The sequence below is a fragment of the Palaemon carinicauda genome, chromosome 17, assembly GCF_036898095.1.
Source record: "Palaemon carinicauda isolate YSFRI2023 chromosome 17, ASM3689809v2, whole genome shotgun sequence".
Taxonomy (NCBI): Eukaryota; Metazoa; Arthropoda; class Malacostraca; order Decapoda; family Palaemonidae; genus Palaemon; species Palaemon carinicauda.
This window is the reverse complement of record NC_090741.1, coordinates 55,595,741-55,610,407: the sequence shown is the minus strand read 5'-3', so window position 1 is coordinate 55,610,407 and position 14,667 is coordinate 55,595,741. Positions and strand designations below refer to the sequence as shown.

Here is a 14,667-nt window from a genome sequence, read left to right as displayed (position 1 = left end):
CTTTCCCTTCATCCTTCAGGCGAGTCCCTCGGTTGCCTAGACCCTCCCATACTGGACGGCAAGATTGTGGTTTCAGTGACGCCGAATGACTTCGTCTACCTGTGCGCTGAAGGGAAAAGCTACGCCGAGAAATACTTAAGCTACGGCTACTGCAATTACGGAGAGTGGAAGTACAACGACACAGAAATCTGCGTTGGTAAGTATCTTGTGTCCCCTTTTCAGATAAGCTGTGGATTTTTTCCACAGACGATAACAATTGGCCAAGTGTTTTCTCCGAGATGTTTTACTCCTTTCCGTATCCATGTCCTTACAACATAAATACACACATGTACATAAGGTAGAATAGTAAAAACTATACTGAGAATGAGCAAGTCTGTTAACACTGCCATTTTTCCCTTGGCAGAAAAGGCTTTCACAGATTGCTCCAGTGACCCGGTTTTGAAGGACCATGAAAATGTTACGCAAGAGATCAGAAGTGGAAGTAATAAAGTAGCCGCAGTGTTGAAATGCGTGAAAGGGTATTCTTGGCTCTCAGGTCACAGCGTTCGCTTCACAGAGTGTTGGGACGGCAGTTGGACGACTGTGTTCGACATCTGTACCGAAGGTGAGCTTTGGTTTCGTACGTTTTCCGCTCTTCTACTTTTGACTTGAGCTGATGTGTTTATAGACACTAGCTTCCTACCTCTGACTTCTGAAGATTGTTTTTAATGCCACTAACTTCTTTCCTCTGTCCTCAAAAGCTTATCTTTCCCTAGTCACTGACTTTCTTCTGACCTCACAAGCCTTGTTTTTCTAGCCGATGACCTCCTACTGCCGACCTCAGAAGCTTTTGTTTTTCTAGCCGATGGCTTCTTCCCTTTGACCTCTTAAGTTTATGTTTTTCAAACTACTGACCTCCTACCACTGACTTCAGAAGCATATTTTGTTCTAGCCACTGACCTTTTCCCTCTGACCACCTGAGCTTAAGTTTCTCTATCCACTGACTTCTGATGATTCTTTTGCTCTAACCACTGGCTTCTTACTTTTGATCTGAAGCTTATATTTTTCAAACCATCCACTTACTACCTACGAAGTCAGAAGATTATTCTACTCTGACCTCTGAAGTTTAGTTTTTCTAGCCACTAACTTCTTACCTTTGAACTCTGAAGCCTTTCTTACCTACTGACTTACTAACTCTGACATCTGAAGCTTATTTTGCTCTAAGCAATAACTTCCTATCCCTGTCCACTGGAGATTATGTTTTCTCATCTACTGACTTACTAAATCTAACGTCTGAACATTATCTTGCTCTAACCCCTGGCTTCTTCCCTCTGACTTATAAAATTACTTTTCTTTCTAATCACTGACTTCTGAAAAATATTTTTCTCTAATCGCTGATTTCTGAAACTTATTTTTGTTCTAGTTTCTTTAACTTTATCCATTTAGCATCTTACAAAGTACCGAGACCTGGAGATTAGAGCTTGTGCAATACTATGCCAAAATAACATTATAGAGAGTAATTACTCCTCTACCAATTTTATTGTGAAACATTTCAGTTTTGTCATAGCTTAGGGAGGCCTAAATAATGTAGGCTAGTCTTTTTAGTTTTCCATTAGGTAAATTTTCTATTATCATATATTTTTTTTTCAAATTGGTGACCATACCTTAAAAAAGTTTAAGAAGTTTCAACATATTTTCAGCATTAATATATGAGACAATCATTAATTTAGAAAAAAACCTAACATGTTTTTCTTCTTCTTTTAGTTTGTGTATTGGAAAAAGACTGTTCCAAATTAACAGTAGCGGACAAAAAGTTAAATTGGATAAGCCCAGATGGAGAACAACTGACTATGACGATGGTAAGTTATAAGTTCCTATTCAAACAAGCCATATATTTTCTTCATGGCTAAATGTTACGTCACTGTCATACCAGCTTATTGGATCAGGGTTCGATTTCCGGTCCACCAGAAGCTATTGTCTTTGAGTGGTTCTCCCTTGGGTCTCTGATCCTGAGGTATGAGAGAGAATGCAGACGTTAAGGTATTAAAATATTTGGCTTGCTTGAATATATATATATATATATATATATATATATATATATATATATATATATATATATATCTATATATATACACATATATATATATTTATATATATATATATATACACACACACACACATATATATATATATATATATATATATATATATATATATATACATATATACATACAATCATCCCTTTCTGAGCAGGGATACCTCAATGTGGTGAAAGGGTTTGTGTATTGCCATGATCAGCAAAGCTGTACTAGTTAGGATCACCCATACTAGGTTGGTTTGCTGTGAGCTATCAGATGAAAATGTCCCATTGTCACCAATCTGCCCTGGCCAGTGTGGTGATGAAAACTGGCCAAACCCCATACAGGAATAAAAACATGTCTGAGGCCTTTATCCTGCAGGGGCCTAGGAAAGTAACATTACTTGTTGTTGTTGATATAAAACCATCTAACTCTTATATTTAATTGATACTAAATAACTAATCCTTTGACAGCACACCTTTGCTACAAAGGTGTGCAGAGAGGCGAGGAGAAGGCAAGTGAGGTTTATTCAACAGATAAGGAGCTTATATACAAACAGTTGAGAGCAACAATGTCATAAAAATTCAAACAATATGAAACATGCGAAGGCAAGCTTAAACAAGTTGTTCTAGCGTCAGTGCGAGAGAGAGCAAAAGATAAAAAAAAAATAGCAAACAGTTGAGAGCAACAATATCACAATAATTCAAACAATATGAAACATAAGATGGCAAACTTAAACAGGTTGTGCTATTGTCAGTGCGGGAGAGAACGAGAGATAAAAAAAAAGCAATTGCAAACAGTTGCGAGCAACAATGTTACAAAAATTCAAACAAAATGATTCAAGCGATGGCAAGCTTAAATAGGTTGCGCTATCATCAGTGCGGGAGATAGCGAAAGATAAAAAACATTAACGGCAAACAGTTGAGAACAAAAATGTCACAAAAATTCAAACAATATGAAACATGCGATGGCAAGCTTAAATAGGTTGCACTATTATCAGTGCAGGAGAGCGCGACTAGTGTCTAAGCCTGCGGTACCCCTTTCCATCCCAAACAAGCATGTAATATATCCTTTCCTCTTCCAGGCTGAATGCATAACAAGCACCTGTAACACCAAAGATGGAGCAAACAGCTGGACGCTGATTGGCCGAAGGAACATGTCAGTGGAAGATGCTAATTACACCATCGAAGTGACGGGGAACATGAAAGCGCCGAGCCAGGGTGACAGGATAGAAAAAGGAATGCAGTATTTCATAGGTAGGTCTAGGGTAGAATCACTTCCTGGCAATCTACTGAACGGGGGTTCGAGACACGCTCATGCTGGATAGTTTCTAGTAGTGCCTGCGACCTGATTATCCTTGTGAACTAGGGATAGGGCATTTGGTGGAGCCTATAGGTCTACCTGTTGAGTCATCAGCAGACATTGCCTGGCCCTACTTGGTCCTAGCTTGTTGGATAGGTGTGTGTGTGTGTGTGTGTGTGTATAAATATATATATATATATATATATATATATATATATATATATATATATATATATATATATATATATATATATATAGCAAGTCTCTAGGGCAATGTGCTGTTCCTTGCCTCTGCCATTCATGAGCGACTTTTATAGACCTATAAACTTTTAAACAGAAACAAACATTGCCATTTTACACAGATAAGCCTAAATAAACCTAAATATAATGAAAGCCCAACCACTATTTCTCAAAAGAGATAATTCAGTTGAAAATAAAATTAAAAATACTTTTGAATGAGAGATATAGGCTTATTTACTCAACAAGGGGTAGATTCTTTTTTTCATATAGAGTCAAGCCTTCATGGACATTGAAAAGAATTTTTAGCCTTAAGAGCATAATTTTTAAAACATAGATATATTTGTAGGCCTACTTAAGACATATTTTCTGGGCGCGAACAGATAGTATTCATATTCCATGTAGTTGATCATTAGCAAAGGCTAACAAACCTACTTTTTGAGTAACAAATGATATCTATATAATACCATAAATGCCAAAGTCCCAGTTTCCAGTAACAAAACAGAGAGAGAGAGAGAGAGAGAGAGAGAGAGAGAGAGAGAGAGAGAGAGAGAGAGAGAGAGAGAGTTACAATAAGTTACAAGGATTTTAGTAGTCTTAAAGACGTTTTAGTCCATCCGCGGAGACTCCATTTGCTCTTTTGTAGGGCGATTTAGTTTAAGCATTTAGAGTTCTTATGATCTTGTCTAGAGAGAGAGAGAGAGAGAGAGAGAGAGAGAGAGAGAGAGAGAGAGAGAGAGAGTCACTGATACATGATAAAGCATTACAATAAAACAGCCTGAATTACTTTCCCAGTTACTGGCATCTATAAGAGGTCATCTTTGTTTTCTGTTCTCCAGGTACCCACAACCTACACGCCATTTCAAAGGATATGGAATCTGGCCTTCCAATTCCTCAGGTGTTGAGGATTGAGGTGAGCTCTCACTTTATTTAATAGGCCTATATAGATAAATTTTGTTAATTGCAAAAAAAAATAACTTATGTCGGTGCTGGTTTAGTATGTCGCCTACCTTTTTTTATTCTGGTTTAGTATGTGGCCTATCTGACTTGTTAGGTTAGATTAGGTTAGGTTAGGTTAGATTAGGTAAGTTTAGGTTAGGTTAGGTTAGGTTAGGTAAGGTAAGGTAAGGTTAGGTTAGGTTAGGTTAGGTTAGGTAAGGTAAGGTAAGGTTAGGTTAGGTTAGGTTAGGTAAGGTAAGGTTAGGCCACATACTAGAACAGATAGAATTTTGTAGGCCATATTCGAAAGGTAGGCCACATACTAAACTGGCACCCTTATGTCTATCAATCTATAGATGTAAATGCCAGGAAACTAGAGCCAGGTGGATAGATCTCAATATATAAGATATCTAGTGTATGCAATTGTTAATATAAAAATATATACATAGATAGATAAGTATATATTCAGTTACCAAAGTGTCGTAAGAAATGTCAATTCTCATCATTTTAAGCTAGGCCTACCTGAGCTATACATCATATATGTAGATCTTAGAGCCTATGCTAGGCCTACCTGTGCTATACATCAGATATGTAAATCTTAGAGCATAAGCTAGGAATACCTAAGTTATACATCCTATATGTATATCTTATAGCCTATGCTAGGCCCACCTGTGCTACACATCAGATATGTAAATCTTAGAGTATAAGCTAGGCCTATGTAAATCTTAGACTAGAGCTTAATCTAGGCCTACCTGAGTTATACATCATAATATGTAAATCTTGCCTGAGCTATACATTATATGTAAATCTTAAGAGCTTAGTCTAGGCCTACCTGTGCTATACATCAGATATGCAAATCTTAGAGCCTAAGCTAGGCCTATATGAGCTAGACATCCTATACATAAATCTTATAGCCAAACCACATGCAATCACTGAAACAAACAGACAGACATAGAGTCTGAAAAATAAAAAATAAATTGTACGCACACCATTATGACAGATGACAACGGCAGCGGATTCTACGCCTCTCCACATCACTTACTTTGGGGTGACCTTCGACATAGATGGCTTTGTTACCCTTACAGGCGAATACCATGGAAACGTGGGTAAGCATTTACTTTTCGATGTCTTTTTACGGCTTTCAATTATTTCCTTATATACTTTTCTGGTAATTTCTTTCCACAGATTCAATAACTTATGTAGCCTTAACGTTGAAAAATTTATGTAGCCTACCCTATTTCTTTGTACAAAATTGTGTAGCCTAATACATTCCTTTGGACAAACTTGTGTAACAAATTCCTTTTGACAAATGTATGTAGCCTAACACAATCACTGTGATAAACTTAGGTAGCCTAATGCATTCATTGAGACAAACTTAGTGGTCTAATGGCCTCCTTGTGACAAACTTATGTTTTTCAACACTGTACATTCCTTATGTTAACATTAAAACATAGCGATCCTAACACAGTCCTTGTGATAAACTTATAATGCCTAACACAGTCCTTGTGACAAACTTATGTTGCCTAACACAAACTTAAGAATCCCAACACGCTCACGCTCCTTGAGACAGTCATGTAGCATAACACATTACCCAGGAGAAACTTCTGTAGCCCAACACATTACTTGTCACAAACTTAGGTAGCCTAATGCGTTTTTTCTGATAAACCTATGAAGAATAGCGCAGCCCTTGCAACAAACTAATATTGTATATGTTCAAGTTTATTTAGGCAACGCAAACTAGTACGCTTTCCTAGTGGCTAGTTTACTTAGCATGACAAATTTCTTCGGGTACAGTATACTCAATTAATTGTAGCAAAATTATGTTGTTCAGTACATGTCATCTGACAAAATTATGCAAAGAAACAATCCTTATGTCAATTTTGTCATTCAACACGTGCCACTTGGCTTATTAATTCAGCGTAACACATTCTTTGCTACAAAACTTAATGGCATAACGTATTTTGTTTAATACGCATTCCATGTGGTAATCTTCTAATTCTTCAAGCACACTATTTGGTGCTGTTTTCGTATGCGATCTCCTGGTTTTTGCATCGCCGTGGGTTCGCTTCGCTCACAAAACAATAATAACATTAAGCTCCAAATGTACTGGCAAGCGGTAATGTTGCGCTGCGAGGGCTTACATCAATGATTGATTATTATTTTTTTTGATAATTATTCCCGGTATACATTTTCTTAGAAAATCTAATAGTTTTCGCTTCGCCGCGAAGTGAAGTGAGATCGCTGCTATCAGGCGAGATCGCATACCAAAGCAAAAGCATGACTTTGAGATTGCCTACCAAAACACCACCCACTATTTTTGTGGCAAACTTTTGTAGGGTAACACATCTTCCAATCAAGGATGGTTACATAGGCCGGCAAAGTTTTAAATCTATAATATATACAATATAACACATTTCTATGGAAAATTAGTCTTACAACACACCTATAAAGTATAGCTATTATAAGATTCAATACATTTTGTGTGCGAACATTTCATGGTGTAGGCTAATACATATAACCAGTTAAATCAATTATATGACATTTTTCTACCCAATATATATGGTGCAAAATATGATTCTGCAAAATGTATGGTATATGATACCTCGCCATACAATGTTAATTAGTTCCAAGAGGTGCGATATGAGTTCAGGTCGGGTTCCCGCCCTATAAAGAGACTTATATATTCCTTATAAGAGAATCGAACACGAAAAAGTACTTACAACCTGCTATCATTTCATAACAACGAGATACATACATTAATAAGCTTCCATGTGAAGTACAGTACAGGACCGGTACAGTTAAGCACTTTTTTGTTACTGTGCATCCTAGAAACCAACGTAATATCGTGTAAAACGGCAAAAATTGGATTTTACTTTTATATTTATTACTTAAGAATAAAAGACGTAAATTCACAACCGACATACGTTGAACTGACATAAAGAGGGACGTTACTGTAACATACTGCATATATATATATATATATATATATATATATATATATATATATATATATATGTGTGTGTGTATATGTGTATATATATATATATATATATATATATATATATATATATATATATATATATATATATGTGTGAATATGTATATATATATATATATATATATATATATATATATATGTAATATATATATACATATATATATATATATATATATATATATACCGTATATACTCGTGTAATGTTCGATTTTTGAAGACCTATTTTTCAGTTAAAAAAGTAAGGGTCGAACATTACACGAGATATATATTTGAAACAGTAAAAATTTCTGGCCTACCGGTAGGTAAACGTAAGCTAGGCCTACGCGAAAATTACCCTAGGCTATGCTACCTACCGGTAGGTAATCGTAGGCTATGCTTACACGTATATAAGGTTACCTTCTGGTAGGTAAACATAGGCTAGGCCTATATATACAGTACTAACCATGTTCATTTAACACCAGACATATTATTAGCATGGATTTTATTTCCTAAACCATCATAAATAGTTTTTTTTTGCTAGGAGTAATGACTTTGCCATAACGCAGCAGCTATGAAGCTAGCAAACTGTCGGGTTGCGTACGTTATAACGTGATATGGTTAATGAAAAAATAAGGCTCATTTTATTTTACTTGGTATTGTATATTAATTGATATTAATAATAAACCGCAAAAATTTTTATTAATTGAATCCACATTTTTTTTTCTCCAAGTTCGAACGCTAGTTTCAGTAACTCCAAACATTTTTACGGCTTGAACGTTATTTGTCGCTTCAGCGGACAGCGGCTGCAATAATTTGAAGCTTGAATTTTGCAGTAAATTTTTTATATTTCTTGGTAGACATCTTGATGGGTTATGAGTAAATTCTTATTCATATATATTGTGAGGAAAAAAAATGATTAGCATAACGGGTAATTATAATCACCGTAATTACCTGCAATTACCGGTAATGGTAATTTGTTACTCAAAACGATGAACTAATTTTGTTTGCTACTTGAAGTGTTTGCTTGTTTTTGAAAGCTATTAGGCGGTGGTGATAATCGTCTACTAAAGTGTTCGCTATAAAATGTACGCTGAATACTCAATTGTTATTGTAAACAGATGTTAGTATTTAGGTGTTGTTCCGATTTGTTTTATACATTTGTTTATCGCACTTAGGCATAACCCTTACTTTGTTGGTAATTATGGTATGCTGGAGATAAAAGACATCTAGCCTACTGCCAAAATCAAGACTCGAACATTACATGAGGTATATGATGAATTCATGATTTTGAAGGCAAAATAGGGGGGTCGAACATTACACGAAGTCGAACATTACACGAGTATATACGGTATATATATACATACAGTATATATATATATATATATATATATATATATATATATATATATATATATACATACAGTATATATATATATATATATATATATATATATATATATATATATATATATATATATAATCAATAAATTAGTTTTGAGCAGAACCAACTTCAAGCTTATATGTAGAAGAATGATTATGATGGTAATGACGGAAATCTATGACAAAAATAATCCAATAAAGATGCATCAGTTGAATAGTTATATTTACGGTGTCGAAACTACAAGGCTATGACACCGTTCCATTAATAAAATACACTCCACTACCCAACTAAATATACAGATATTGATTTGGAACAAACAAAATTTTGCGCTGGAAGCTGGAAATTTGTTCCTAGACTGTTTTATTATTATCCACTAAGCTAAAACTAAATTGATATATTCTGAGCTAACCTAACGTAGGGAGCTGCATCCTACCAGGATGATGGGGGTGTAATCTACTGGTCTCTTTTGACCATTACTCAAAGAAAAGACAGTAATCGTATTAGGACTGCATTCTAAATAACATGTTTTATAGTACCGGGTCCTGAACCCCAATTGTAATCTAACCTAGCCTAACCTATCTTCAGTGCTAAGCCATGAACCTCAAATTGCATTCTAAAATAACACCAATTGTACTCTAACTAACCCCAAATTACATTCTAAACTAACCAAAATCACAATATAACCTATCCTAACCTATCCTATAGTACTAAGTCATGAACCCCTACTGTAATCTAACCTAGCCTAACCTATCTTCAGTGCCAGGCCATGAACCTCAAATCACATTCTCCCTTACCCACAACTGCATTCTAAACTAACCAAAATCACAATATAACCTAACCTATATTCAGTGCCAGGCCATGAACCTCAAATCGCATTCTAACTAACCCATAATTGCATTCTAAACTAACCAAAATCACAATATAACCTAACCTATCTTACAGTACCATGTCATAAACCCCAATTGAATCTGAATTGTGCAGCAGTGGTGATTACAGGAATACATCCAAACGTAACCCACTTAACCGCACCACTCCAAACACTTTTCCTTCATTAAAACATGCGGCAGTGATACTAAACTATATTCAGGGAATGTGCTAATAACCCTATGTTGAAAAATACCATGCAGTTTCAATTGTATATAAAAACTGCTTCAAAACAGAAAAATTAGCGTACACCCCCAATAGACATTTTCGAGAAAAATTAGTTTTCTCTATTCTCCTTTATCCTTTACTTTTCCCTGATTTATAGATAATTCCACATCTGCTACTTTTCTAACATATAATACAGAACTGTTACGCATCCATTCTCACTACATGTACAAACCATTTTAATCCTTTGAGCTTTTGGCCTATTTTTCAAGTTTCTGTACAGCAAATCTCTTCACGAATTCCACATTTGTGGTATGATCTTTCCACTGTGCACCAGCCATGAATCTAAAAGTTCTAAGATCAAAACTTACTAAAATACTACTAAGGTCTTATATATGAGTCACAATTCCTTTTACAAAATGAAAATATCTCATTTATATCAAAGGCAATTGTTATTATTTAATGAACTTAAGCTTTCAGAATATTATAATGGTACAGAAAATTGATATTTGATAAAATATGAGGATAATCACGGACATTCCATAATAATTTCAATAGAGAATAAGCGATGAAGATTACGGATCACACATCCTACCCACTTAACTTTAAAATAGGATTGGCGAAAATAACGGTCACAATAAAATGCAATCGAAATACAGAAATAATATACATATATATCTATATATATATATATATATATACATATATATATACATATATACATATATGTATATATATACATATATATATATATATATATATATATATATATATATATATATATATATATATATATATAAATATATATATATATATATATATATATATATATGTATGTATATATATACATATATGTATGTATGTGTGTATATATATATCTATATATATATATATATATATATATATATATATATATATATCGAAAAACTATACTACAGATTATACCATTTATGAAAACTTGGACAAATAAAAACTAACCACCCCCCCTTCCTCCGAAAAAAAAATGACTTATCTGAAACAAAAAGACCTAACTTATCTGAAATAAAATAAAAAAAAACCTACCTTAACATTAACAAAAAACAAGACATAAAAAGAGGCATTACATTATTTTGTAATCAAATATAAGAAAATATAATTGCAATATCTGAAAAGAGATGGCAGCACATGCAACAATTCAAGCCGGGGAAAAACTCACTTATAAATATGACAAATAAAAAAAGTTAATGGATAATTTCTACATCATACTTCGCTAATTATACATTCATAATACACCCACTACGTAACAGGGTAATACAATATATATAAAATACAACGTAAAATACATCGTAGTTATGTCGAATTTGTACTAATGGGTTGAGAATGGTTTTAAAGATCAAATGACTCCTTTATATGAGGTAAAACACAAGGTGAGCTATAATAATTGATTGAGAAAATATCAAATTATTAATTGAGATGGATTTTACGTATTCCAGGGGTAAGTACTTTTGAAGAATAATAGATAAATTGATAAAGAATGTAATGAAATTGAAAATATAATAATTATAACCTATACTTTGAAGCTAGGGCAAAAAATATAATTGTAACACTCACCAACTACCAAAGACGAAGTATGTTACAACCATTTCAGTCATTAACCGCAGTCAATTTCAGTCACTATCTTCAAGCCAGTTATAAGCAGCAGTAAAACCAGTCACTACCTTCAATCCAGTTATCAGAGGCAGTCAATCCAGTCATTTAATAACAGAAAATCTTGTTAGATTCGGCATAACAATGACGCCATAGCACAGGAACATTAGTTCCAGCTGGTTGGGGTACAAACATTTCGATCCAAATACGTATAATCATTGACGTCCTCACTCGTTATTTCACTATCTACCTCACCCTTAGATGTTGGGATCACTGTAGATTCAAATATATCCATCAAATTCCCGTAAATAAATCGAAAAAGGTTAAAAAATACCGATTATACACACGATGTGTCAGTCACATCACTATCAAAACAAAATACTAGCCCTTGAAGCCTGCTGATTGGCTGATACAACTAAGCGCTGATTGGCCAATCACCGCACAGATGTGTACTTTTCCTTGTTTTTTACCATTTATTATCATTAATATTTATTGTTATCATTACTCCTTATGGGAATTTAATTCTTGATTATCCTATTTATTTTCTATTAATTCTACGCTTGAATACTCCACAGAGAATTGTTGGAATGGAAAGCCCAAAGTATCGTTAACAGATCCTCTAGTAAGTTTTTGTGAGAATTCTTTTCTTATATATTAATTTGTAAACAGGAAATCATTATTTTGTTGCATTGGAAAACTCTGTTATTATTATTATTATTATTATTATTAAAATTGCTTTGTTCTGGAATTTCTTTTAAAGTGTTCTTAATTTAAACATATAGACCTACTTAGATTTCATCACGTTCAGACCTTATACAATACACACACACACACACACACACACATATATATATATATATATATATATATATATATATATATATATATATATATATATATATATATATATATATATATATATATGTGTGTGTGTGTGTGTGTGTGTGTGTGTGTGTGTATTACAAGCAAACAAAAGATATTTGCATCTAACTGAAAATGACCAAAGGGCTAAAAATGAGATTATTAAGTTGAATACGGATCAATATATATATATATATATATATATATATATATATATATATATATATATATATATATATATATATCATTAAATAGATAAAAGGTAATATGACCCTTTATTTTACTTACAGTGCAACCTGTTTGATACGAAACCAACGTGGGGTACCGTCTCTCCGCAGATCGTTAAAATGTACGTCACTCCCCTGCATCTTGAACAAGGTACGTCTTTGAACCGTTAAAAAAGCAATAACAACTAGATGGGCACTCAGTAGAGGGCAGACCTCCGCCGCGGCAGCTTATTTCTTAACCTTGACCTTTCACCTTAACGTGTATTTATTGGCGTGGATTTTCATACACGCAAATATGAACCAACTTTGAATTCTCTGTCTCAAACTCATGGCTAATTACGTGAATTGGACAATCTGCTTGACCTTGACCTTGACCTTTGACCTTTGACCATAACGTGTATCAATTGGCATGGGTTTTCATACACTCAAATATGAACCAAGTTCGAAGTCTCTGTGACAAACGATGTCCAAACTTATGGCTGATTACGTGAATTGGACCGTGACCTTGATCTTGACCTTTGACCTGTGACCTTAACGTGTATTAATTGTCATCAATTTTCATACACTTACATATGAACCAAGTTGGAAGACTCTGTGACAATAAAGTCCAAACTTACGGCTGATTATGTGAATTGGACCGTGAATTGGACCTCGACCTATGACCTTGGCCTTCCAAAATTTAATCATTTCTAGCTTTTTACCTAGAAGTTAATCCCTGCAAATTTCCTTGATCTATGATTAAAGTTGTGGCCAGGAAGCTGTACACAAACACACACACACACACACACAAACAGCGGGTAAAACATAACCCTCTTCCAACTTCTTTGGCGGAGGTTAAAGATGACGTGTCTGAATCGTGGAATGGGGTTCGATTCCCGCTCCAGCCCCCTCTCCATCAAGATAGGACCAAGTACAGTAGGAGCAGGTTAAATGATTGCTGACAACTCAGTAGGCAGACCTATAGGCTTCCCCAAGCCCCCATCCTTAGCTCACAAGGATGGTGAGGTTGCAGCGGGACTCTAACCATAGCACGGAAGATCGCCAGGCAAGGTACGTGTCCAATAGGCCACCACAACCTATACAAACCAAAATCAAACCATTATTCTCTATCCTTGTATAGTGCCATAGCCTCTGTATAATGGTCTTCCACTGTCTTGGCTTAGAGTTCTCTTGCTTGAGGGTACACTTAGGCACACTATTCTATGTTTTCTTATTTCCTTTCTTTACTGGGCTGTTTTCCCTGTTGGGGTCCTTGGGCTTATAGCATCCTGTTTTTTCCAATTAGTATTGTGCCTTGGGTTAGAGTTCTCTTGCTTGAGGGTACACCCAGGCACACTATTCTATCTATGTTTTCTTATTTCCTTTCCCTACTGGAGTATTTTCTCCGTTGGGGTCATTGGGCTTATAGCACCCTGTTTTTTCCAACTAGTGTTGTAGCTTAGCTAATAATGATAATAATAGTATACATACACATATACAAAATAAAGATGAAATGGAAAAACTAATAAAAAATTGAACTGACAGAGTGAAAAATAAACAGCGCGATCTCTTCTCCAGAATCATCCTGTCCTGCCCTCAACTTAACGGACACCACATGGCTAACGACCAACGTCACGGCCGTGCCCTTGGAGAGGTGTCCGGGCAGTGTCGTGTCCTTCGAGTGTATTGGGATTTACATGACAGAAGGATCTACGAAGCAGCCCTCAGGAAATGCTGAGTGTTTGGCAGATAACACATGGGATATGACGCCCATACTGCCTTGTGAAAGTAAGTGTTGAAGAGGTGGTCTCTCTCTCTCTGCAGAAAGTGAAAAAATACATATTTTGAAATCTATCCAATACATAGTCCCCATTTCTAAATTTCCATCAAATAGTCTATTGTTATGCTAAACATCATCACAAAATTTCATATATTTCAATTTGTTTTTGTTTTTTTGGTTAACTCGTAGCTTATGTTCATTCTTTGTTGAAA

General features: G+C 34.7%; 1 protein-coding gene across 1 annotated transcript in view; it reads left to right on the top strand.

The window, feature by feature from the left end:
• The first annotated feature begins 363 nt into the window (after nt 1-363).
• Nucleotides 364-14,667, top strand: part of LOC137656373 (uncharacterized) — a 48,272-nt gene continuing 33,968 nt past the window's right edge. The window contains 8 exon segments of the mRNA XM_068390548.1: nt 364-604; nt 1,744-1,838; nt 3,142-3,313; nt 4,436-4,509; nt 5,536-5,641; nt 12,184-12,230; nt 12,760-12,847; nt 14,254-14,463. Coding sequence (XP_068246649.1) covers nt 364-604; nt 1,744-1,838; nt 3,142-3,313; nt 4,436-4,509; nt 5,536-5,641; nt 12,184-12,230; nt 12,760-12,847; nt 14,254-14,463 — 1,033 coding nt within the window.